This window comes from Polypterus senegalus, unplaced genomic scaffold (genome assembly GCF_016835505.1).
Source record: "Polypterus senegalus isolate Bchr_013 unplaced genomic scaffold, ASM1683550v1 scaffold_2608, whole genome shotgun sequence".
NCBI classification, from domain to species: Eukaryota; Metazoa; Chordata; class Cladistia; order Polypteriformes; family Polypteridae; genus Polypterus; species Polypterus senegalus.
In genome coordinates, this window is record NW_024379238.1 from 1 (window position 1) to 25,000 (window position 25,000).

Below are 25,000 nucleotides of genomic sequence, written 5' to 3' on the forward strand. Positions count from 1 at the left end.
CCACTAGCATATGTCAAAGTGAAGTTTAACAAAGGCAATGAGACGCTTGACATGAAGACGTATGCCAGTAACAACACAAAGACTCCTGTTGATCTTCATGAGACCTTCACTATCTATTCAAGTGTGAGCGACCATGGCAAGAATTACTCCTGTGAGGTGGAGCTGAACTTTACTGAAATAACACTGAGCAACCATTCAGAGCCTGCTGTCATATCGGTTGTTGGTAAGTCTGATCTTTTTTGATCAATTGTAGATTAATAATGGTAAAAATAAGCCCAGTCTCACCCAGAACAATACAAAGAGAGGGAGCCCCAGGGCATGGCACTGAGGGCATGAGGAATGCTAGGGTAGAATAGGGGGTACCCTAAGGGTTGCTTGAGTTAGGCCTCATTTTATAATGGAAGAAAACCTCAGCTTACCAGGAGTGATGTGCCACTTCCAAACCTCAGCTTACCAGGAGTGATGTGCCATTCTGCACCCTGTCATGGATGTCTTTAGGCAGTCATGCCGGATCTGTTGTGTGCGGCCTTGTGCCCCCTGCAAATACAAACATATTTTAATCAGTGGCCACTGGAATCACCAGAAGGTGGCACTGTTGAAACGTTCCTATTTAGACATAACACTCTATGACCTGACACTTGTATCACACGTATATAAGCTTGTTGTAAATTCCATTCCAAAACCATGGCCATTAATATGGAGTTGATCCCCAAACCCCCAACCCGCAGCTATGACAGCCCCCACCTTTCCTTCTGTGAAATGTTGTAGCGTGTCGGTGGGAATGTGTGCCCATTCAACCAAAGGAGCATTTTTGAGGGCAGGTACTGATGTTGAACGAGGAGACCCTGGCTCACAATTGGCATTCCAGGTGTTCCAGTAGGGTTGAGGACAGGGCTAATAGCCTTTATGGACCCGGGGTAGAGTCATGTTGGAATAGAAAAGGGTCTTCACAAACTGTGGCCACAAAGTTGGAAATACACAATTGTCAAAAATGTCTTTTCTTGCTGTCACTGGCAAAACCCGGACATTATCCCTCCTCCACCCTGCTTTGCAGAAGGCACTGTACAGTCCAGAAGGACAAGAACATTTCATGTGCATCAGCAGTCATTGACACTACTCTGTGAGTTTGTTTGGGCTACCGTTTTGTGGCTGAGCTGTTGTTGCTTTTGATGTTTCCACCTCACAATGATAGCACTTACAGTTGACCAGGCTAGATCTAGCAGAGCAGAAATGTCACATACCGATTTGTGTCAAAGGTGGCATCCGATGACAGTGCTGCATTTTAGAGTCGCTGAGCTCTTCAGTACGACCCATTCTACTGGTAGTACTTGTCAATGGAGATTGCATGGCTGTGTGCGTAATGTTATACCAGAAGGAAACACCTGAACTCAGAATTTTGGAGATGTGTCCACATACTTTAGGCCTTATTGTGTATCGCTGTGTGCACACACACAATGCTGCATCACAGCTGTATGATCTTGTGCTCCAATCTAGCATCTGGTCAATGTGTATGTGGAGTTGCCATGTTCTTGAGGTGGATCTACTATGAAATTAGTGAAGTTTAAGGTTTGGGGCGTCTAATCCCAGAGGGGTCCCAGAAGCAACTTTAGTCCACGTCGATTAAAAATTTTGTCTGTTCACTGTTCAGGCCTTTAATGAACTCTTGAGCACGGCCATCAGCAGTGTGTCTGTTTGCAGAGAGAGTATTGACCTTGTCGAGAGGTTTACTTACCTCGGCAGTGACATTCATGTCTCTGGTGACTCTTCCTTTGACAGTCAGTAGACGGATTGGGAGAGCATGGGGGGTCATGATATTGCTGGAAAAGGGGTGTGTGGCACTCCTGATATCTGTGCAAAATGACGAAGGGCCATGTCTTTAGAGTCCTAGTTTTCCCTGTCTTGCTATATGGTTGCGAGACATGGACGCTATCCAGACACCTGAGACAAAGACTGGACTCCTTTGATAATTTGTCTCTCCGGAAAATCCTTGGATACCGCTGGTTTGAGTTTGTGTTGCTCATGGAGTCCCGAATGAGGCACATTACATGCATTGTGAGGGAGCGTCAGTTACAGCACTACAGCACTTACAGCCATGTGGCGCGTTTCCCCGAGGGTGAAATCTCCGGCTCGTAAGGTCCTCATTGTTGGGGACCCGAGTGGCTGGACCAGGTCAAGGGATCTCCCACGTAACACCTGGCTCCAGCAGATTGAGGGTTATTTCCAGAGGGTGGGACTGGACCGTGCATCTGTCTGGGGGGTTGCCAACCGGGATCCCGAGTTGTTTCGTTGTGTGGTGGGTGCAGTAATGCGCTGTGCCAGTGCACGCTCCCCAACTTGATTTGACTTGACTGTATGAGAAGGTTTTTTTTTTTTTTAAATAACAATGTTAATTTAATTTAGCTCAATACAAAATAATAGTTAACACAAAAATTAAAAGGTTATTAAAGTATCATGTAGGCTAGGTGTAAACAAAAAAACATTCAAATTAAGGATATTTCATTCTAAATATATTTAAACAGAAAATCATTACAAATAATTTAAAACACTATTAACATTTATGAGAGAAATTTAGATTTTTATTAAAACTATTTTTATCTTAGGCCGGACGTAATTGAAAAGCAGACTTTGTCGCTTGTGGCCAGTGTGAGGGATGACATTTCGGCATTTGCACACCTTAAAAATCTTAATCTTCCATTTTGGCAGTCAGTCTGAACAAAAAATAAAAGTAAACGGACCGCTGCAGTGCACTTGACTTTCTGATGTCGCTAACTTTTTGGCGCCCCTGCGTAGAAGAACAGCAGCAACGAGTACCTGTTGGGCTCACATGTGCCCCCTTCAGGGCGCCACGGTACTGTCTGCATCACCTTGTGCCTTTGTCCGATCAGCAAGACTAAATATGGCACACACATTCATTAAAGATATTAGCCAGACTGTGGAAAGCCAGGGTGTATAATAAATGTGTCTGCAAACATTATATTGGCGACACACAGAGAGACAGTACCAGGCACGCGCCAATTGCAGGCATCAACCCTGTGTGTGAACGCAGTCCGAGGGGAGGAGAGGCTCGTTGCTGCCGCACCTCGCGTTTCTCCCCTGCTTTTGAACAGGAAATGTATAAATTCAGAGATTTTGACTATAAAAATGATCAAAATTATTGGAATCATACAGAAAACAAATTTATAGCACAGACCAGTAGACAAATGTATCTTATTATTAGTTTTTTTACTTTTCCTGATGACCTGCCTCCCCTGACCGCACATCTCTGCTTTAATGTGACTTAGTCATCTGTAACAGGTACAAATTTGCTTTCAAAAGTCTAAATATTGAAAAGGTTATTATTAATACAGCACAGTATATGTAAATCCTATTTTGACTAACCAAAGATATACAGTATTGTAGATATCTTCTGCTCAGATTCGGACTATTGGTAGTAACGTTCACTCTTCTGAATTCTGACTTGTCCAAGTAAGGTCCTTGATGTTAATCTAGCTTGCCATAACATCGCTGAACAGCAAGTCACTTTATGCCTCTGTTCTCCAAATGCGTGTGACTGTACACTACAATATGATGACAATAAACTCAAAGAACTTGAATGGAAAGTGTTCACGATTCAAACAAAGACTGATTCGCTCATTCATTAAATGCTTTGCTTCCTTTTCAGATATAAAGAAACCCAATTTATCCCTGGCTAGCAGCACTGAGGATATTGAAATTGGGACGTCTTCACTGGTGGTCTGCTCCGCTCAAGGTTCCTTCCCACTGAAAGACGTGGAGATGCAGGTGTTTTTTAATGGAAAGGAAGTGAATTCGACAGTTGAAGCGGGCTTGCTGAATGCCATCTACACACAAAAGTCTGCTGCACCGGTGAACATATCCTGCACTGTTTCAGTGCAAAACTTCAGTGAAACCAGCAACCTGATTGTGAGGGGATACAGTGAGTGATGCCAAGTCCTCTTATTCTTTACTAGTCGTTGTAGTCTTGGTGATGTAAAGCCAGGTGCCCTCCTGTACCATATAAACCAGAATCACATGGCATCAAGGCACAGGTTGGTGTAATTCTGAGGTTGAGGTTTAGCCAGATTGGTCAGTTTTTCATGAGCAACAGTGTCACCTGGTGGCATGCAGATGTATTACAAGTACTGACCTAAAGCTACACCATTAGACAATCAGGGACTGATCTTGTGCTGTGTGCCAAACCAATTACCCTGCAAGGCAAAGCTGCTATGAATGTTAGGACAGGAACCCTAGGGTTGGCCCCTGACCTGGCACCATTAAGGTCTGACAGCCTGACTGGAAACATAAGTGTGTCACCTGTTGACATCTCTGGAAAAGCTAATAGACAAATAGACTTAAAAGGTGCTATATATAAGATTTGAACAGATGTAACTGCCTTGAACACTCTGTGAGAACCATTGTTGTGTTTTAGAGGTGGGAAAGCCATCTGATCATATCCTGAGGGCAAAATCCTGATCAGAAGTTAGGACCTTTAATGAGGGGCAGTGCAGCATTGCAGTGATTAACACTTCTGCCCTTGTTATCTTTACAGCACTTCAGACCCTGGACTGTAACAGCTTACTGTGTTTCTTGTTCTTGCAGGGCTGCCACCTCCCACTATTGACATTCCAGATCACATTCCTGAGAATGATATGGTAAATATCACATGCCATGTGGACAACCAGGAGCCAGTCAATACCACCCAAATACTGATAATCCTTGGCAACCATGAAAATTTGGCAAGCACTGTTGGCAGGGTGGTGGTTCACAGCTATATGGGACAGAGGAAACATAATGGAATGACAGTTACATGTAAGGCTACACTTCAACTACCAACCAGACTGGTCACGAGGAACAGCAGCGCCACCCTCAATGTCCAATGTAAGTACATCTGAAGCATTGGTGGGGGGGGGGGCAGGTGGGCACCTTGTGTGGCTTTTTATGTGACACTTCAGTGTCACCTCACAGTCCCTTCATGACAAATGAAAAATCCTACAGCTTAGTTAAACACAAATGAATGATCAGAACGTCACTTTATTACAGTATTCAATTATTCATCATATAATGCATTTACTATTGACAAACACAGGGCGCCATCCACATCTCTCTATTATAATAAAAAAATCTTGGGTCGAGATGTGATCATCTCAGAAAGACACTTTGACGTGCCACAAGACCAGACTTTACAACCTTTAGGAAGCGAGACCTGTGAGACGGTGACTTTTGCACGTCACGCCCTAGTTACAAACAAGTTAAAATAAGATCACAGTCATCTAACCTCTCAGTTGTTGGAATGCCTTTGGCAGACACACTTCATGTGCACCCATCTTTTAAAAATCTTATACGTTCTAAGACTTCATAAAGACATTCAAAAACGTTGGCACGATACACATGCAGAGCAGGTTAGAGATAATGAAAGCGGTGGAATTCGAAAGGCCCAAAAAACTTTGTTACGATACACATGCAGAGCAAGTTAAAGAATATGAAAGTAGTGAAATTAGAAAGTATCAAAAAAAAAAGAAAGTAAAGATCGAATTAACACAAACAAGCGGAAATGATTACTCGGTGAAATAACGGAACAGCAAAAAGAGATCGAATATATGAACATAGGTGATATGACAGAAGTATGTAGATTTAAGTGACACGATTTTATTCAAAAATGCACTAAAAAGTATTTGTTTTACTTGTACTAATATTTTGTTGGTCATAGGTGTTTAAAAATAAAATTGTGAGGCACCCATAAAATAATTCATTTAATTCCCCAACACTTTATCCATTGAGCCAATTTTGCCACATCACTAAAAAGAGTATTTTGCCAAATTTGTATATAAATGATGAAAAACTGGTAAAATTAAATAAAAAAAAATGAATTTGTTTAGATTGATCTCTAACCTTCTACTATTTGAACGGCCAACACGTTAACCACTTGCTAATGCTGCTTAACGGTAATATTGAAGTAATTTGCCAAAATCTCAGTATCACTTTATCAAAAAGATATTTTTATTATATTAACTAGGGGGCAATGCTTGCTTCACTCGCCCACCCTAAACCCACCACACTACGAGCCTGCCACTTCACGTATCTGCTACTCGCATTTTGAAGGGAGGGAGCTGAACGCACACTAAGGAGATGCGGTCGGATCAGCTGCTGGGCTCCGTGTTCTGCTTGTAGAGCTGCGCGTCGATCATTTAAAAGCCTGTACAGCAGCTGTCCTTTTGTCTCACTGCCATGTCTCGCGGGATGTGAAAATGTCTGAGAGAAGATCACGTCTTGATTTTTTTATCATCGTAGAGAGATTTGTCTATATCCATTTTGAACTCACGACTAATTTTTCATATATACTATGTGTGATGGGTAAAAGCACTATATATATATATCTGTCATCTGTCAGGAAATAAGAAATTTAAATACAACGTAATTAACGTACAGATCCCAGGCCAAAATAGATGAAATACTGCTTTATCACCAGAGATCAGCGTACATGAAAAGTTTGAAGGAAATCAGTTCAGTGAAAGTGGGTAAAAATAATTGATTGCAAAATTTGACCCAGACAAATAGAGAGGGCAAGTTGTAATTATTATTATTATCATTAGTAGTAGTAGTTGTAACTTCTAGTTTCTTTAAAAAAAATCCTATTACTAGACATTTATTCAAATCTTTTTTATGACAATGCAGATCTAATTTTAGAGTTATGCACCAATATGGCATGGTGATTTGTAGAAATTTAAAAAAAATCAAAGATGAGCGTCAGTAGATTTTGCGCCCTAGGAACTATAGCCTGAACTATTCAATTCAACATTTCCTTAATTATTTACCGGTCAGAGGCTGATCTTTCTGATCATAAATTGCGATAGCCATTGACAAGAAGTATTCATCATTAATTGCAGAATTATGGTATTTGAGGGTTCCTCTAAAGGGCCTCTTTCTCTTGCACGATCAGCACATCGTCCTTTCATAACAGGGTTGCATTTCGAGTTTGGTATCTTTCCATTCAGCCGTTTTAGCTCTAGACCATCCTCAAGAGGCTATGACCATCGAGATATCGATGTTTTAAAAATTCGAAATCCATCGAAAACCGGAGATCGTAATTTTTGACAAATCTAAAGCTTTCGCATATCCCCCATAGACGATATGTTATGGTGGAGGAGGGCACAAAGCAAAAAAAAAATGGTATAACTTACCTTTGAAACATCATAACATTACCAGATACCTCTACTGTATGGGTGCTGAGTTACAGCAATCTGCGAGACGACAAAACTCCTGCATCCTAAGCTAAAACGCCCAGCACCTCGATAATATGGTACATCGCAGATGTGCTGAAATGACACGGCCCTACAATCAGGCAACTGTCTGTAAGCCCAGACTTTCTGTTTGCTTCATCATATAGTGCCTTTCCACAGTGTACACTGGCTCACGGTGCCTTATGGGTGTAGTACAATTGTTTTTATATTTCTAGCAGTGTAAGGAAATTTGTTGGCTCATTGAAGTAGAACTAGGAAGATTTTATTTTATGTAGCACCTTTTCTTAGTGGACACTGTCCCATTGTGCTCTGCTTGGGCACAGGCAGAATGTCTTAGTGAGGATCATAATAAATACAAATAAGCCAATTAATTGAATATAGCACCTTTTTAGAATAGACATTGTCCCATGGTGTCTCATGGTGATCTGCAGGTGCACTACTACTGTGTTTATATTAGTAACAATGTGCAAACTGGCAGACTGACTTTATCAGCATTATACAAGCACACACAACCCAACTGTTTTCCGGAGCACCTTTTCACAATGGACACTGCCTTATACTGCTTTTCAGATACACTAAAACTTTTCAGTGCTTGTGCATACAAAGCCACCCGTACCAATTAAGACAAAACCAAACCTGTTTTATTTGTTTGGTGGAGCAGCAGACTGGTTGGACTGAGTCACTCAGGATGTCGGGACTACACGACTGCTGAACGTAGCGGCATGCTGCAACTGACTTCAACTCGTTAAAAATTTGTAAATGAAATTTGTGACTGAAAATCGCTGGAAAGGTCTTGTAGTGTGACAGAACCTTAACATGTTAGGCTAGGGGACTCCAGCACGTCGCTCGTGAGCTACCGATAGCTCACCACCCCTTTCCAAGGAGCTCGCCAAAGGGTTAATGAATCTTACATAAATTTGAAAACTTGATTAGTCAAATTAGAGGTGGGCGATCTTTCCAAAAAATCATATCACGATCCACAATCTGAAATGCAATCTCTCTTTTCAATGTGGCATACACTTCAGGGAATATCCGGACTTAAACTCATCAAGACTTAAGTAACACTTTATTTTAAACTAGACTGACCCGCCTTTTAAGGCGACCGACTTTAAAGTTGACCACTTTTAATGGAATTTTCAATATGTAGATCAATTTGATATTTTATACAAACATATTAATTTGGTTATATTACATTTGAGCGGTATTACTTTTAATACTCGTAGTTTGTTATTTTTGTGATGAAATTTAAACTTTTTTTCTATATTGAGGTCGCCCTTTTGAACCCCCCTGATATTTACTACGCGGTGAGGCATTTGCACTCCATCAACATTAATTATTTCCAGAGACATAATTTTGTCTATTTTTCCAGCGCATCGCGCACAAAAGCAAGGGAATGATGGGAGCACCAGAACTCTGCTCACATCATGTCGCCTACCACAAGCTGCAAGTAGTAAGTCTGTGATAAGCGGAATACCGCTACGCTTTCCACTCACGGGACGGAAGGACAATCCTGACCGCTTTTATATAGTAAGAAAGAAGAAGAAGATATCGCACAGTCTGGAGTAGAAAATCATCTTTTACCTGGAAAAACGAAACTACAAATCCCATCGTGCATTGCAAAATGGACGGGGCGTTGTCAAACTCCGCGCCTGCGTAGCACTCACGGGACGGAAGGACAATCCCGACCGCTTTTATATAGAAGGATATCAAACAAAGTTGAATTCAATTTTTCTCTCGTTCGCTAGCTAAGCGGAATTAAGGACCATGCCCACGAAGCTGGCGAGTGAGTGAGGAAGGCCCCTCCCCTCGGCCCGGATTCGCGCAAATAAATCAGCACCGCAAGCGAACTCTGATACATAGCGAAATGAAAGAAGTCGCAAAATCAACCAGAATGTTCAAGCAAATTATAGAAAAAACCCGATCTAAATCCATTAAGTAGTTCTCTAATGAAAAGCGCACAGACATACATACAGACAGAGGGACATTGGTTTTTATATATTATATACAGTGGAACCTCGGTTTGCGAGCATAATTCGTTCCAGAAACGTGCTCGCAATCCAAAGCACTCGTATATCAAAGCGAATTTCCCCATAAGAAACAATGGAAACTCAGATGATCCGTTCTACAACCCAAAACTATTCATATAAAATGATTGATACAAAATATAAAGTAAAAACACATAAAACAAATTAACCTTTGAAAAGAATCATGGCTGGTGTGAGTGAGTTTCTAAACTCTTTTGGGATTCCACCCAATGGGACATTACGTGGAAGAGTGTCTCGAAGCAGCAGCAGGCACCCAGCACTGTAGCAGTTCACCGTAAAAGCGAATCAGAACAGATTGCATTCATGCTATAAGTGCCTGCTGTTGATGGGTGATACAAGGAACATTATAAATGCAGGGCACAGTATTACTTGGCCACTAACTTGGCCCCCTGACCTTGCCTGACTGCTGTGTCTGTGTATAGGAGAGCGGTAGATCTGCTACCCCTGTGACCCTGTGTTAGGATAGAACGGGTTGGGTAATAGATGGATGGATGGATGGATGGACAGATAGATCCCGCTACAATAATAATAAATAACCGTGCTGTTCCTGTTTCAGGCTGAATAAAGCTGGTGTTGCTAAAGTACTGAGACTCAGCCTTGTGTTTTGGGGTGCAAGACTGGCACTCACACGTTACAGCACACACACACATGTGCTCACCATGCTATAGTAAATAGTATACGCTCTTACGGATGTTGATTATATGAGTGGGGCACGCCGACTGAGGCCGAGAATGGGATACGATTACCCACAATCCCGCAGCAAGAGAGAGAGAGAGAAGAACCATCAGCTCATTTGTGATCACGTGACGCTCGGCAGACAAAGCGTATACATACTACTCGTATTGCAAGACCTCGCTCGTTTATCAAGTCAAAATTTATTACAAATTTTAGCTTGTCTTGCAAAACACTCGCAAACCAAGGTTCCACTGTATTAGTAAACCTTCAAAATAATGTGCAGTTAAAGTCTCAACCGCACTTTCAGCATTTCTGGGGCTTAGTAGAGCCAGATAACTACAAGAATCTTCACCAAGCAGCTCTGAAAATGTCTGCCTCTCTTATTGACTCCATGCAGTGCCAGTCATCTGACAAACTAAACAACACATCACACATGTAACTGGACCTGTGAATAAAGTGAAACAGTGACATGTGACAAAATGACAAATGAATAAGTCACATCTGTGTATTTGGAATTGCATTGTTTTGTTTTGACAGCATTCATGTTTTAATTCAGTAGTGTGAGATACACTAGAAAATGCATACACACATATACAAAATGCACTTGCAGTTGAACTAAATATTTTTTGTGATATTTTAATGCAAACTGTGAGTTGTGGACTCCAACATTTTGTAAATGTTCAGGCAAAACAAGACTATTCAGTTTGTTTGGGTTAAAAGAAGCTATGAAAATAAACGTTAGAAAACAGGAGTAGCTTTCGGCCATTTTCATTTTGTAAAAGGGGGAAAAAAGGTTGGAGACCCCTGTGTTAGGCTAAATGATGCAAACCAATACATACCAGTTCCAAGCATTGCAAGAAATGAGGAAAACAATAAGTAGTTAACCAATATCCATCTAATGACAGAAGCAGCTGTAATTTCATGTAAATGTACAATGATATGTTTTATATTTGACAGTGCGCCCCATCAGCTCATATCCTCAAGACTCCTTACAACTGACTCGCTGCCCATTTCCATGGCTTCAACTGCATATTCTGAACAGACATCTAGTTTGGCCCCAATCGTCCTCCATAGAATAACCTCACCTGCCATGGTCGCAGTTGTTCAAATACCAACACAAATGCTGACCATTGACAGACAATCTACTAAAGACATTTTATTTTGATGATGTGTTTGCCTTCAAAATAATGCAGCTTTTAAGTGTATGATTTTTTTTAAAAGCATGTCTTTTGTTTTGTTTTATTACAGATCAACCAGTTTTTCTCAAAGAATTACCAAAAAAAGAAAACTTCAAAAGCGGCGAGAGTCTGGCCAGCAAAATGACCTGTGAAGCTGATGGGAACCCCAAACCTGTAATTGAGTGGTTAAAAGAGAACAGAAGTATTGAACCTGACAAGAGCCTGGGTCCGGAAGATGAAGGAACATACGTGTGCCTAGCAAAGAATGCGCTGGGCACGGCCACACTAAACGTCACAGTCACTGTCCAAAGTAAGTGTTAGCTCGGCCTCCTCTACCAGCTGGACATGGCCTAAAGTGTCCATGATATAAGACAGGTCACCGAGGCTAGGAGTGAGCAGTGTGCCACATAGACAGCAGATGTGGGATGGAGGCAATGCCACTATGATTATCGCCTAAGAGCTCTTGTAGGGATGGCTTTGTGACATTGAGGGCAGAGTCTGTAAGCAGAACATGGAGGGCCTGCAGGCAGCATCTATATGAGAAGGAGAATTCAGGCTTCCTAAGCTTGGACCTCTCAATTAAATTTAGAAACTGAACACTTACAAGGACTAAAGACTAATCTGACACTTTTCATATTACATGACCCTAATACTGTCCTACAAGAACATGAAATAATAATAATATAATAATAATAACTGTACATTTTTTTTATATAAAGTAGTAGCGCTGCTGCCTTGCAGTAAGAAGATCTGTGTTTGTTTTCCGGGTCCTCCCTGTGTGGAGTTTGCATGTTCTCTGCGTGGGTTTTCTCCAGGTGCTCCGGTTACCTCCAACAGTCAAAGACATGCAGGTTAGGTGCATTGGCAACCCTAAATTGTTCCGTGTGTGTGTGCCCTGCGGTACGCTGGCACCCTGACTGGGGTTTGTTCCTGCCTTACACATCGTGCTGGCAGGGATTGGCTCCAGCAGACCTCCGTGACCCGATATAGTGGTTTGGAAAATGAAAATGATGACTGATGAATGCATTTCCTATACTCAAAGTGCTTCAGAGAAATTCAAATTGAAAACAGGGCATACACAATACTGGCTACAAAGTAATATACACATAAGACTCTAACTAGAGATAAATCCTGGATATACTAAGCTCTGAATTAAAATATGAGATGATAGACCAGAATAAAGCTACAAAATACTACACGCAAATCCCAAACAAATGACTCAATTTGTGGTGCAACTGCAAATCACCCTGAGTGCCTGGGCTGAGAGGGATGGCCAGAATGTCAGGGTCAAAACTGGATTTATTAGGGGCCGACACATATCTTCAAATCTTCGACGCCTGTTTAATGTAATATACTCACCAACTAAACCAAACACCCCAGAAATATTATTATCATTGGATGCAGAAAAAGCATTCGACATGATTGAATGGAAATACCTTTTACTACATTGGAGAAGTTTGGGTTTGGCCCGAACATTTGTGCATGGATTAAATTACTGTATACTAACCCAGAAGCTTCAGTTTGCATCAACAACATTTGCTCAGACTACTTTAAACTAGAACGTGGCACTAGACAAGGATGCCCTTGTCACCACTGCTGTTTGCGATTGCCATTGAACCACTGGCAATACATTGTCGAAATACTGATCAGATAAAGGGGATTAGCAGAGAAGGACTGGAACAGAAAATCTCATTATATGCAGATGACATGGTACTGTATATATCGGATCCAGAAAATTCTGTGCCTGCAGTCTTAGCAGCACTCACAGAATTTCAAAAGATCTCTGGTCTCAGAATTAATCTGAATAAAAGTGTACTCTTTCCAGTGAATTCTCAAGCATATAATATTAGATTAGACACCCTACCTTTTATCATTGCAGAACAGTTTAAATACCTCGGGTAAACATCACAAGTAAACATAAAGCTCTTTATCAACAAAATTTCGCCATCTGCATGGAAAAAATTAAACAAGACTTGCATAGATGGTCAACCCTTCATCTCACACTAGCTGGAAGAATTAACACTGTTAAGATGAATATTCTTCCTAAGCTCCTTTTTTTATTTCAAAACATCCCAATATACATTAATAAATCATTCTTTAAGCAATTAGATTCAACAATAACCTCATTTATTTGGAATTCAAAACATCCACGCATCAAAAGAGCGACCCTACAAAGACAAAAGGCAGAAGGTGGCATGGCTCTACCTAACTTCCAGTTTTATTACTGGGCAGCAAATATACAGGCGATAAGAACCTGGACACAAATAGAAGAACATACACAGGCATGGACCGCAATAGAAGTAAAATCCTGCAGTACTTCTTTGTATTCCTTGCTCTGTGCTCCAATAAACACACGTTATCGGCAATACACTAATAACCCAATTGTGCTCCACTCACTTAGAATCTGGAACCAATGTAGAAAGCATTTTAAGACGGAGAAGCTTCTTTCTGTGGCACCCTGCAAGAGAACCACCTCTTTCAACCTTCACAAACATATGCAGTTTTTAATATCTGGAAAAAATTTGGAATTAACTTGCTTAGAGATCTTTATATAGACAACGTCTTTGCATCCTATGAACAATTACATTCCAAATTTAACATTCCAGCTACACATTTCTTTCACTATCTTCAAATCAGGAACTTTGTTAAACAGAACCTTCCAGATTTTCCTCATCTTGCACCCTCAACCATGCTGGAAAAATTATTGCTCAATTTCAAGGAGTTAGACTCCATCTCTACAATATATAAAATCCTTTTACAATCCCTCCTTTCAAAGATCCAAGAGGACACTGGGAAAAAGATCTTCAATTAATATATCAGAAAAGGAGTGGAAAGTAGCAATGCAGAGAATTCACTCAAGCTCCATATGCAAAGCATACAATTATACAACTCAAAATTATATATCGAGCACATCTGTCTCGACTAAAACTCTCAAAATGTTTCCAGGGCATGATCCAACCTGCGAGCGTTGCAACCAAGTCCCAGCCTCACTGGGTCACATGTTCTGGGCCTGCACCAAATTAACATTATTCTGGACAAAAATTTTAATTACCTGTCAGACAGCCTTGGACTCACAATCCCTCCTAACCCATTAACAGCTGTGTTTGGGGTTCTTCCAGAGGGTCTTAAAGTGGAGAAAGACAAACAAATTGTGATTGCATTCACTACACTGTTGGCACGCAGACTCATTCTGATAAACTGGAAGAACCCAAACTCTCCTCTTTTAAGTCAGTGGGAGACTGATGTGTTATATTATTTGAAATTGGAAAAAATCAAATACTCAGTTAGAGGATCTGTACAGACTTTTTCAAAACATGGCAGGATCTAATCAGTAATATTTTAAAATAAGTTCATAAAGCACAGAGAATTTTTTTTTTTTTAATTAGGTATGTTTACAAGCCTTAAATTTAACGTTATTTGGCTTGCTCTCTCTCTCAGGGGTGGGGATCGATCTGTTCTTAACTCAATTTTTCTTCTTGTAAAATCTTGATTGCTTTGTATGGATTGTAATAAAATTAATAAAAAAAAAAAAAAAAGAATGTCAGGGTCAGTTCCATGCCCTCCTGAATAAAGGAGTCTGAAGCTGTTTTTTGAAAGAATGAAATCAGTCAGCTGATCTCACTCATTTAGGGAGGTCTTTCCAAAGTCTGAGAGCAATACAGCTGAAGGCTCTAGTAATTACACTGTGCAGGTTGGTTTTGAGACACAACATGATGGCCAGAATCGGTGGGCCTTAGTGGGCAGGCAGGAGCAGAGTGACGGAGGACATTACCCAGGTGATCCAGTGCAACGCCATTTAAACCTTCATAGGTTAGTAGCAGAATTTTGTACTCAATCCTGTAAGACATAGGGAGCCGGTGGAGATGGGAGCAGGATGGCTGTGATGCGGGTTTGTGTCAGGACTCTTGCAGCAGAGTTGTGATAACAGATTAGAAGAGGACCAGGCCAGTAAGCAGTTTGACTAATTGATACGGGATAGAAAAAAAAGCAGGAAGTAGTCTCTCAGCGTTAGAAGAGGAGAGGAATGAGCAAACACGGGATATGTTATGGAGGTGGAAGTAAGAAAGTTTCTTATGTTTATCTACCCCTGGAAAAATAAGGCAAAAATGTTGAATTTTTTTTCAACAATAAAAAAGTGTGATTATGTGTAATGAAAATATATAAATGCCAAGACATCAACATAAATACAATCGGAAATGCATGTCGAGTGTCCACCACTGTGCAGATTTAGTGCACATCCTTTAGTGTGATATGTTCTGAGACAGTCACCAATGCACAGCCCAAAGTCATAATCAGGACTGGAGAAGTGTGTTTCTTTGTGCACTTTTCTTTTTTGTGTTTGTAAATTTTATTGAATTTATTAAAAGCATATAACATTCCATACAATCAAGTCAAGCTTAACAAAACTAAAATTAAATCAACCCCCACCCATGAGAAAGAGAGGAAGGCCAACAACCGGAGCAAAACTGCTAAGTGTAGTAAAGAAAGGAGTCTTTTCCTCCAATATACAGTAAATGCTTATTCTAAAATGGAATTAATTGGGTCCTGCCAGGTTTTAAAAAAGTTTTGTACAGATCCTCTTAAGTGAGAATTTGACTTTTTCCAATTTCAAATAGTATATAACATCTGCTACCCACTGTTTTAAAAGAGGTTGGCTAGGATTCTTCCAGTTGAGCAAGACAAGTCTACATGCTAATAGTGAAGTGAAGGCAATCATAGTTTGTTTGTCCTTCTCCACTTTAAGCCCCTCTGTGAGCCCACCAAACACGCTGTTACTAGTGATTGTGACACCAGGGCTGTCTGATACAGGCTGTGGTTTCCTATATTGTTTCTGTTGCTTGCGCACGAGAGGGTAGAATCTCAGTCTGTGATCCACGCCATCAACATGCCCATTGTGTTATTTGTAGTGTACCAACGCACAAGGCTTAGTGACTTCTACATTTCCCTGGACACAAACGTTTGACATTCGCCGCATTGTGAACATTGCTTAGGGGGCTAACATCTTGCTTGTTAGCTTGCATTCATCCGCGATCATCCATCCATCCATTATCCAACCTGCTATATCCAAACTACAGGGTCACAGGGGGTCTAATGGAGCCAATCCTAGCCAACACAGGGTGCAAGGCAGGAAACAAACCCCAGGCAGGGCAGGGCGCCAGCCCACCGCAGCATCCGCAATCATTTTACCTTTTTGTCACATATCTACTGTTACAGCACAATGAAGCATCACATGACCAAATTCATCAGGGATATCAATGCGATTTTGATGTACAGTGCCATGTCATGTGTCAGTTTTAATGAAGTCTGATGACCAAATTCACATCATCATCACTATTACTCATTTCAAGCAATGGTTCCGTTTCAGTTCATTGTAAAACTGCCTTTACGGCTTTTCATTTGCCATTGTGTTTTTGGTGGAGGCTCCACCTCACTCATGAATATTGATGATTTGCTATAAAGTGGCAGAAAGCATAGAAATTTTTTTATTTATTTATTTTTTTACAGAATGATGTTGTTTCATCCACTAGATGGCAGCAGAATATTGTCCTGAGAGTTATTCGGTGTTATAAAGCAGGGTTTCATAAACCTTTTTTTTCTCTCGTGAGCCAATCTTGCCTTTCTTAATGTCTTCAAGACACAATTGCTACCAACATTCATAGCCACCCATTAGAGACCATTTGCAACCCATTCCCATTAAATACAGCAGTAAGTTGTAGCCATTTTAGCTCACAGCCTGTAGTTTAAGAAACTATCCAGTAAAGCATATCATTAAACATCACCCCAAGTGCAGAATTCCAAACCAGAGTCATGCTTGAGGTTATCAGCAAGAATGTTAATGAAATTTATGAGAAGGAGGAATTAAAACTGACACCGAGATTCCTAGCAGAAGAAGAAGGTCTGATGATGATATTATCAGCAAGAATGATTGAATAGGAGTGCACTATCTATCTATCTATCTATCTATCTATCTATCTATCTATCTATCTATCTATCTATCTATCTATCTATCTATCTATCTATCTATCTATCTATCTATCTATCTATCTATCTATTTTCTTAATGTGGTCTTTAGCAGGACTTTGATTTTGCTGCCGTTTAATTTTAAAGAGTTATGTTGCATACACTCGGTGACCTTTTTAATAGTCCACCATTCTTGTACCAGGTGGGCTCGTCCCCCCCACCCCACCTTCCATTTGCCTCTAGAACAGCCTTATTTTTTGGAGGTTTGGATGTGACAAGGTGGTGTCAAGTCTCGTTAGGTATTTTAATTAATTAATGCCAACTCAATATCATCATGCAAATCTGTTACATTTTTTTGACCACACATTCATGCTGTGAAATTCTTTGTTCTATCATCACCCTCTGACCTCTCTGTTTATCAGATGTGACACTCACTGGATGATTGATTTCAATATTCTCTGTAACCTCTAAGGACTGTAGGGGCAGCCATTTCTGAGATGTATAACAAAAATGAGTGGAGGGGCAGAGCTTTGGGCAACTCCTGACAGAGGGCACCTTAGTGTCTTGTAGATCACTTCTTCTTCTTCTTTCAGCTGCTCCCATTAGGGGTTGCCACAGCAGATCATCTTTTTCCATCTCTTCCTATCCTCGTCATCTCGCTCTGTTACATCCATCACCTGCATGTCCTCTCTCACCACATCCATATCCACATCCTTCTCTTAGGCCTTCCTCTTCTCCTCTTACCTCTAACCTTAGCACCCTTTTCCCAATATACCCAACATCTCTCCTCTGCACATGTCCAAACCAATGCAATCTCGCCTCTCTGATTTTATCTCCCAATTGCCCACCCTGAGCTGACCCTGTAATGTCCTCATTTCTAATCCTGTCCATCCTCGTCACACCCAGTGAAAATCTTAGCATCTTTGACTCTGCTACCTCCAGCTCTGTCTTCTGCGCCACCGTCTCCATCCCTTATAACATAGCTGGTCTCACTACCGTACTGTAGACCTTCCCTTTCACTCTTGCTGATACCCGTCTGTCACAAATCACTCCTGATACTCTTCTCCACCATCTCCACCCTGCCTGTGCTCTCTTCTTCACTTCTCTTCCACAATCCCCATTACTCTGTAACTGTTGATCCCAAGTATTTAAACTCATCCACCTTCGCCAACTCTACTCCTTGCATCCTCACCATTCCACTGACCTCCCTCTCATTCACACACATGTATTCTGTCTTGGTGGCCCTACTGACCTTCATTCCTCTCCTCTCTAGAGCAGATCTCCACCTCTCCAGGGTCTCCTCGACCTGCTCCCTCCTACAGATCTCAATGTCATCAGCAAACATCACAGTCCACGGGGACTCCTGTCTAATCTCATCTGTCAGCCTGTCCATCACCACTGCAAATAAGAAAGGGCTCAGAGATCACTGAAAGACTAAAAGATAAATGGCCACAGATGATGGGGTTGTCAGATGTCACTATGGAGGAGCCACATAGCTGTCCTGTCCTTCCAGGTCCAAAACTTGCACAAGTAAATTTTAGTTAGAGTCTGTGCCTGGTTTGACTGGTCAGACTGTGCTAATGTACTGCCAGCAAACTGAGCAGTGAGAAAATAAACCCCAAAGGATCAGGAAAAGAACTGAGGTCAGGAGACAGAAAAAAAGGGTTATGACTGTGAGTCGGCATAACAGGAGCACCAAAACCAAATTGTAGTGCAAAAAAAGAAGAATTTTAAGATTAAGAAATTCCAGAGACACACAGAAAAGGAATTGATTTGAATTCCAAGCAGGGATACATGATGGAATGTCACACTGATACCGTTTGATTTGTCATAAATTTGCAGACCTGTCTGATAACACGTTTTCACTTTATCATAATGGGTTATTGAGTGTAGATGATGGGGAAGATGGTAAATTTATCCACTAACGTGTGCAGAAAGTGAAGGGGTAGGAATACTTTCTGAATCCTCTGTATTTTTACCAAGTGGCTTTGATGAATACGTCTGTGATACGGGTGATGAGCAGTTGGACCTCTTTTTTAATTTTTCTTTTTTTTTCTGACCACTTCTGCAGTTACAGTGTAATTTGCCAGATCTCTTTGGAGTCCCACTTCTGGCACCATTTCTAATCTATGCTGAAAATTACCCAGTTTATGGTGAGGCTGTTTGTGTCTTAATGACACAATTTCACAGTATAAATATATTAAAGCTGAACATGTTTGGGCTCGGCCAGTACTTGGATCTGAAACCAACCAGGAAAGCTTGGGTTGCTGCTGAAATAGGTGTTTACGAGTCCAGCAGAGGGCGCTTACTCTGTGGACTGTTTGTGGATCCCAGTGCCCCAGTGCAGTGATGGGTATACTGGGCAGAAATAATTGTGTGTACCTAAACTGAGGTCCTGACTCTCTGTAGTATAAACTCATAACCTAGGCATCTTTTTGTTTCCCGATGTACTGGCTAAACTGCACACCACAGCCTGCTCATTCTGGCCCCTAATCATCCCCTGTCCCCCTATTGGCTAACTATCTCTCTCTCACTCCTTCACCACCCAATAGCTGATGTGTGGTGAGCAGACTGGCACAAGAATGGCTGCCATTGCATCATCGAGGTGGATGCTGTACATTGGTGATGGTTGAACTGACTCCACACTATCTATACATATCACTATCCATCCATCCATCCATTATCCAACCCGCTACACCCAACCACAGGGTCACGGGGGTCTGCTGTAGCCAATCCCAGCCAACACAGGGCGCAAGGCAGGAAACAAACCCCGGGCAGGGCTCCAGCCCACCGCAGGGCACATGCACACACACACCAAGCACACACTAGGGACAATTTAGGATCGCCAAAGCACCTAACCTGCATGTCTTTGGACTGTGGGAGGAAACCAACGCAGACACGAGGAGAACATGCAAACTCCATGCAGGGAGGTCCCGGGAAGCGAAATCCTAACTGTGAGGCGGCAGCGCTACCCACTGCGCCACCGTGCTGCCCTAAATCACTATGTAAATGTAATTTATTATTTTTTTATTATTATTAATGTGACTGAATGAGGTTCCCTGTAGTGTATTAGGCAATATGACAATGATTATTTTTGTAATAATTTATCTTTTTGTTGTTTTTCACAGGTCCCAACGTTTTACTCTATATATATATCATACTTGCAATTACAGTTGTTTTGATCATGATTTTTATTTTATATTGTATATATCGCAAGAAAACCAAAACTGGTGAGTATGACGTCAAGGACATAAAGAACCCATCCCGTAATGGCCATGTGGCCCACAATGACAATAAAGAGAAGCATCCCTTACAGCCCGTAAATGTCTAGGATTTACCTGGAGACTATTGCCCATTTTAGGTGTCTTTCCTGGACAGCGCCTGGAGCTGAACATTAAATGAGGAGCGTGAAGGAGGAGTTGTGGCCGCACGACGGACGAACCGGACGTTTGTAGCACACAGATTATTGTGGGGCCACAGCACCAAGCAGATGCCCTCAGTGAATCAAATAAGCCACATCTGATGGACTTCGTTACCACGGGATCTGTGTCATCAGTACATTGGAGGGCTGAATTTGTATATTTTCTTTTTACATTTTACACTAATTAGCATTTAGATGCTTTCCTTTGTACAGTAAAATTCATTTTTTGTTATACTATGCAGTGTTAAAGAGGTTTCTTTTCCCGAAAAAAAAAAGAAATCCTCTCCAGAAACAGGGTTCAAGTCGCTCAGCAAATCAGTACATCTGGGAAATGCCAGTTGGCCGTCAAGAGGGGCTCATGTGAGGGGATCTGCATTGACTGGTTCTTTATGCTACCTACCGGTCTGTTCCCAGTGCCCAAAAATGTTCACATGGAATCTGAAAGGATTACACAGAAGAGCGCCCCCTGCAGGGTGGATGTGTTAGCTGAGATGGCATTGCAGGAGAAGAGTTGCCCGCAGCTACTACTGTTCTTTTTGGAGGCCATTCGAGTGTTCATTACTAAAATGCCTTTGAAGATTATATGGACTGTTTAAAAGTGTGTGGGTTTTTATTTTTTACTTAATTTATTTTTTAATAGAATTGCACTTGATTTGAATCTACTACGTTTTGTATTTACTCTATGTTCAGAATTAAAAGATGTCTTATAACTGACCTTAACGTGTTGTAAAGACACTGTAATTGAAAGTGGTGATGCTGGACTGGCTCAGGCATTCGCTCCCATCATCTTGGACTCACTTCACTCTTTTCAGCCTTGGTGCTTTGATCCAAATGACAGGCATGCTACACCAATAATATGAAGTCATTTTTATATTTTTAAATACATTCTGTAAAAATTTAATTTTCTGATAAAATGGTAATATGAAATATTTTTTTTTGTGCACAGCATCAGGTGAGTAATTCTGTCAAGTTGGTTTTATTGTCATTGCATCAATACACAAGTGCCAAGTGGATCAAAATGGCATTTCAAGGTACAAAATACTGGGGCTTTCAGGGGGATAATTCATCCCATGGATCCCCTGCAAATCAAAAATGTTTGGATTAATTATCCATCCATCCATTATCCAACCTGCTATATTCTTAACACAGCATCACGGGGGTCTGCTGAAGCAAATCCCAGCCAACACTGGGCACAAGGCACGAAACAAACTACGGGCAGGGCGCCAGCCCACCTCAGTGGTTTAATTATGATTTGTAATTTTCTGATGAAATTTTCCATATGATGGAAATTTTTTCCTAGCTAATATTGTGACGTGTGAGTCCCTGTCTTGCACCCCAAAATACGAGGCTGAGTCTCATTATTTTAGCAAAACCAGCTTTATTCAGCCTCGGAACAGGAAAATCACGGTTATTTTTTATCTATCCATCCATCCATTATCCAACCCACTATATTTTAACACAGGGTCACGGGGGTCTGCTGGAGCCAATCCCAGCCAACATTGGGTGCAAGGCAGGAACAAATCCTAGGGCAGAGCGCCAGCCCACCGCAGGGCACACCCACACACCTACATACCAAGCACACACTAGGGACAATTTAGGATCACCAATGCACCTAACCTACATGTAGCGGGATCTACCACTCTCCTACACAGACACGGCAATAAGGCAGGGTCGTGGCCAAGTAATACTGTTCCTTGCATCACCCATCGACGACAGGCACTTACAGCGCAAATGCGATGGCTTGGACTTGCTTTGGCTGCGAGCCACTACAGTGCTGGGAGTCTGCGGTTGCCCTGACAATGGATATACTGTCTTTCACAGGCATGGTGATCATTCCTAAAGATACTCTTTGGCTTGTCATCCAGTTTGGGGGAGTGCCAAAAGAGTTTAGAAACCTTACAATATCTGCAATCTGTATATAGAAAATGCTAAGGCCTGTCTGTCTGTCTGGTATCTGATTACTTGCAAACCACAGGAGCCAGAATCTTAATGTTGGTCTTAGTCAAAAGCTTATGATGTCATATGTGCTAGTAAAGCAAACTGGTGTGACATTTCATCAGAAACTGCAGGTCTGACATTGTGGTCAGCAACACTGGAGTGCCGCAGGGGACTGTACTTTCTCCTGTTCAGCCTTATACATCGGACTTCCAATACAACTCAGAGTCCTGCCACATGCAAAAGTTTGCAGACGACACTGCTATTGTGGGCTACATCAAGAGTGGGCAGGAGGAGGAGTACAGGAAGCTAATCAAAGACTTTGTTAAATGGTGTGACTCAAACCACTTACACCTGAACACCAGGAAAACCAAGGAGCTGGTGGTGGATTTTAGGAGGACCAGGCCCCTCATGGACCCCGTGATCATCAGAGGTGACTGTGCAGAGGGTACAGACCTATAAATACCTGGGAGTGCAGCTGGATAATAAATTGGACTGGACTGCCAATACTGATGCTCTGTGTAAGAGAGGACAGAGCTGACTATACTTCCATAGAAGGCTGGTGTCCTTCAACATCTACAATAAGATGCTGCAGATGTTCTATCAGACGGTTGTGGTGAGCGCCCTCTTCTACACGGTGGTGTGCTGGGGAGGCAGCATAAAGAAGAGGGACGCCTCACACCTGGACAAACTGGTAAGGAAGGCAGGCTCTATTGTAGGCACGGAGCTGGACAGTTTGACATCCGTGGCAGAGCGACGGGCGCTGAGCAGACTCCTGTCAATCATGGAGAATCCACTGCATCCACTGAACAGGATCATCTCCAGAGAGAGGAGCAGCTTCAGAGACAGACTGCTGTCACCATCCTGCTCCACTGACAGACTGAGGAGACCCCACACTATGTAATAAAGTATCTATCTATCTATCTATCTATCTATCTATCTATCTATCTAAATGTGCAAATGGTAGGTTTTATAAATCTGATTTTTTTTTAGCATACACATTTTCCATATTTTTGGAGTAGATCTATCTATCTGATCTTAATCAAAAGCTTATAATGTGATATGTGCTGGTAAAGTAAAAAAAAATGGGTGCACCAAGCTCAGTGAAGTTATTGGGGTTTGTGTCTTTCTTATGGCAGAATTGATGGAGAGGGTACATGGTAAAAAAAAGTGGCAGCATCTGCAAAAGCAGATTATGTGATGAAGGACATCATAATAGGAAGAAGAAAAAGAAGAACGGCGACATCCGCTGAGCATAAGGCAAATTGCAGACAGCGGATTACATGATAGGAAGAGGAAGAATGACCACTGTGGCTTCTGCTAGCCATCAAGCACATACTGTATGGCAATCTGCTCGTATTCATGAATTACTGGGGTTAGAACCTTCTTTGTGGCCTGATCTGTTCTGGAAAGTCAAAAAAAAAAATTCATGACAACCTTGGAAAAGTACTTAACACAGTGACATGGCAGAAAGAAAAGCATGGCTGAGCATCTTACTGGTGGGCTGAAACGCTGATTACAATAAAAGGTCAAGCCCATCTAATAATAACCCCCAGGACATTCTACATATATCTTCTAAATTCAGAATCAAGTGTGTATTGTGTTTACTGGTAATCAACCGTGACAAAGAACATTGTAATAAGAAAGAAGGAAAAAGATCAGTGAAGCTGAATTTTTCCATGGTGAAAACAAAACACTGTCTTGCCAAAGTGGAAAGGTTCAGCTTGCTCTATGTGAATTAACTGGTTTACTAGTATTTTAAATGTTTTAGAATATTAACAACAGCAAATATTTGAATACTTCTATGAGTTGTTGTTATGGCTTTATGGACTTTATCATTTTATCAGGAAATGCAGTCCAGCCATTTTATTTTTGTTATTGATGCTGCCATTTTGGGCACCCATGGTTAAGGACACTTTCGAGGATTTCTGGGTTTTTTTTTGTGATCTAATGACATGCAATCTGATAGGGTAGCTAGTCCTATTTTTTGTTTGCTGTGAGTGCTTGAGAGGTTCTTCAATTGACAGCAGACTTAGTGATCTGAGAGTCAGTGTTTGAGGAAAGGGAGTGAGAGACCACAGTAAGACTCCATCTTAGGTGCTCACTAAGACCCACCTGCCCATTTTACATTAAATAATCAGCCTTCCTGTGCATCTGTGCAGAGCCGCCCCTTCCCATATGTGGATCATACACTGCACATGGGCCCCATGATCAGACGTCTAATGTGGGAAGTGTTGAAATTTTGGGGGTTCGCAGACCCCCGGGAGTCAGAGCTCCACTGGACATCCCATTGGTTTGCAAGTTTTGGTCACTTGATTTACTTAACTTATCTATAGAGTGTAACCAGACATACCATGTATCATCACTAGTGTGTGTACATCACTGGCACCATCTTGGGGCTCATCAATTGGGCGAGTAAGGGTACAGGACCCTGGTAAACAACATTCTTGTCTACGGAGAGGAGAATGACCTCATCCTCAACATAGACAAGACCAAAGAAATAATATCGGACTTCAGGAAGAATCCTCCCCCTCTACAGCCTCTTATCAT

General features: G+C 41.5%; 1 protein-coding gene across 1 annotated transcript; it reads left to right on the forward strand.

Annotated features, from left to right (window-relative positions):
- The first annotated feature begins 6 nt into the window (after positions 1 to 6).
- Positions 7 to 21,235, forward strand: LOC120519838 (intercellular adhesion molecule 5-like). The gene is made up of 5 exons (XM_039742621.1): positions 7 to 223; positions 3,662 to 3,934; positions 4,597 to 4,875; positions 11,204 to 11,443; positions 20,223 to 21,235. The coding sequence occupies exons 1-5, from the start codon at positions 52 to 54 to the stop codon at positions 20,423 to 20,425; spliced, it is 1,167 nt and encodes a 388-aa protein (XP_039598555.1). The 5' UTR covers positions 7 to 51; the 3' UTR covers positions 20,426 to 21,235.
- The last annotated feature ends 3,765 nt before the right edge of the window (positions 21,236 to 25,000 follow it).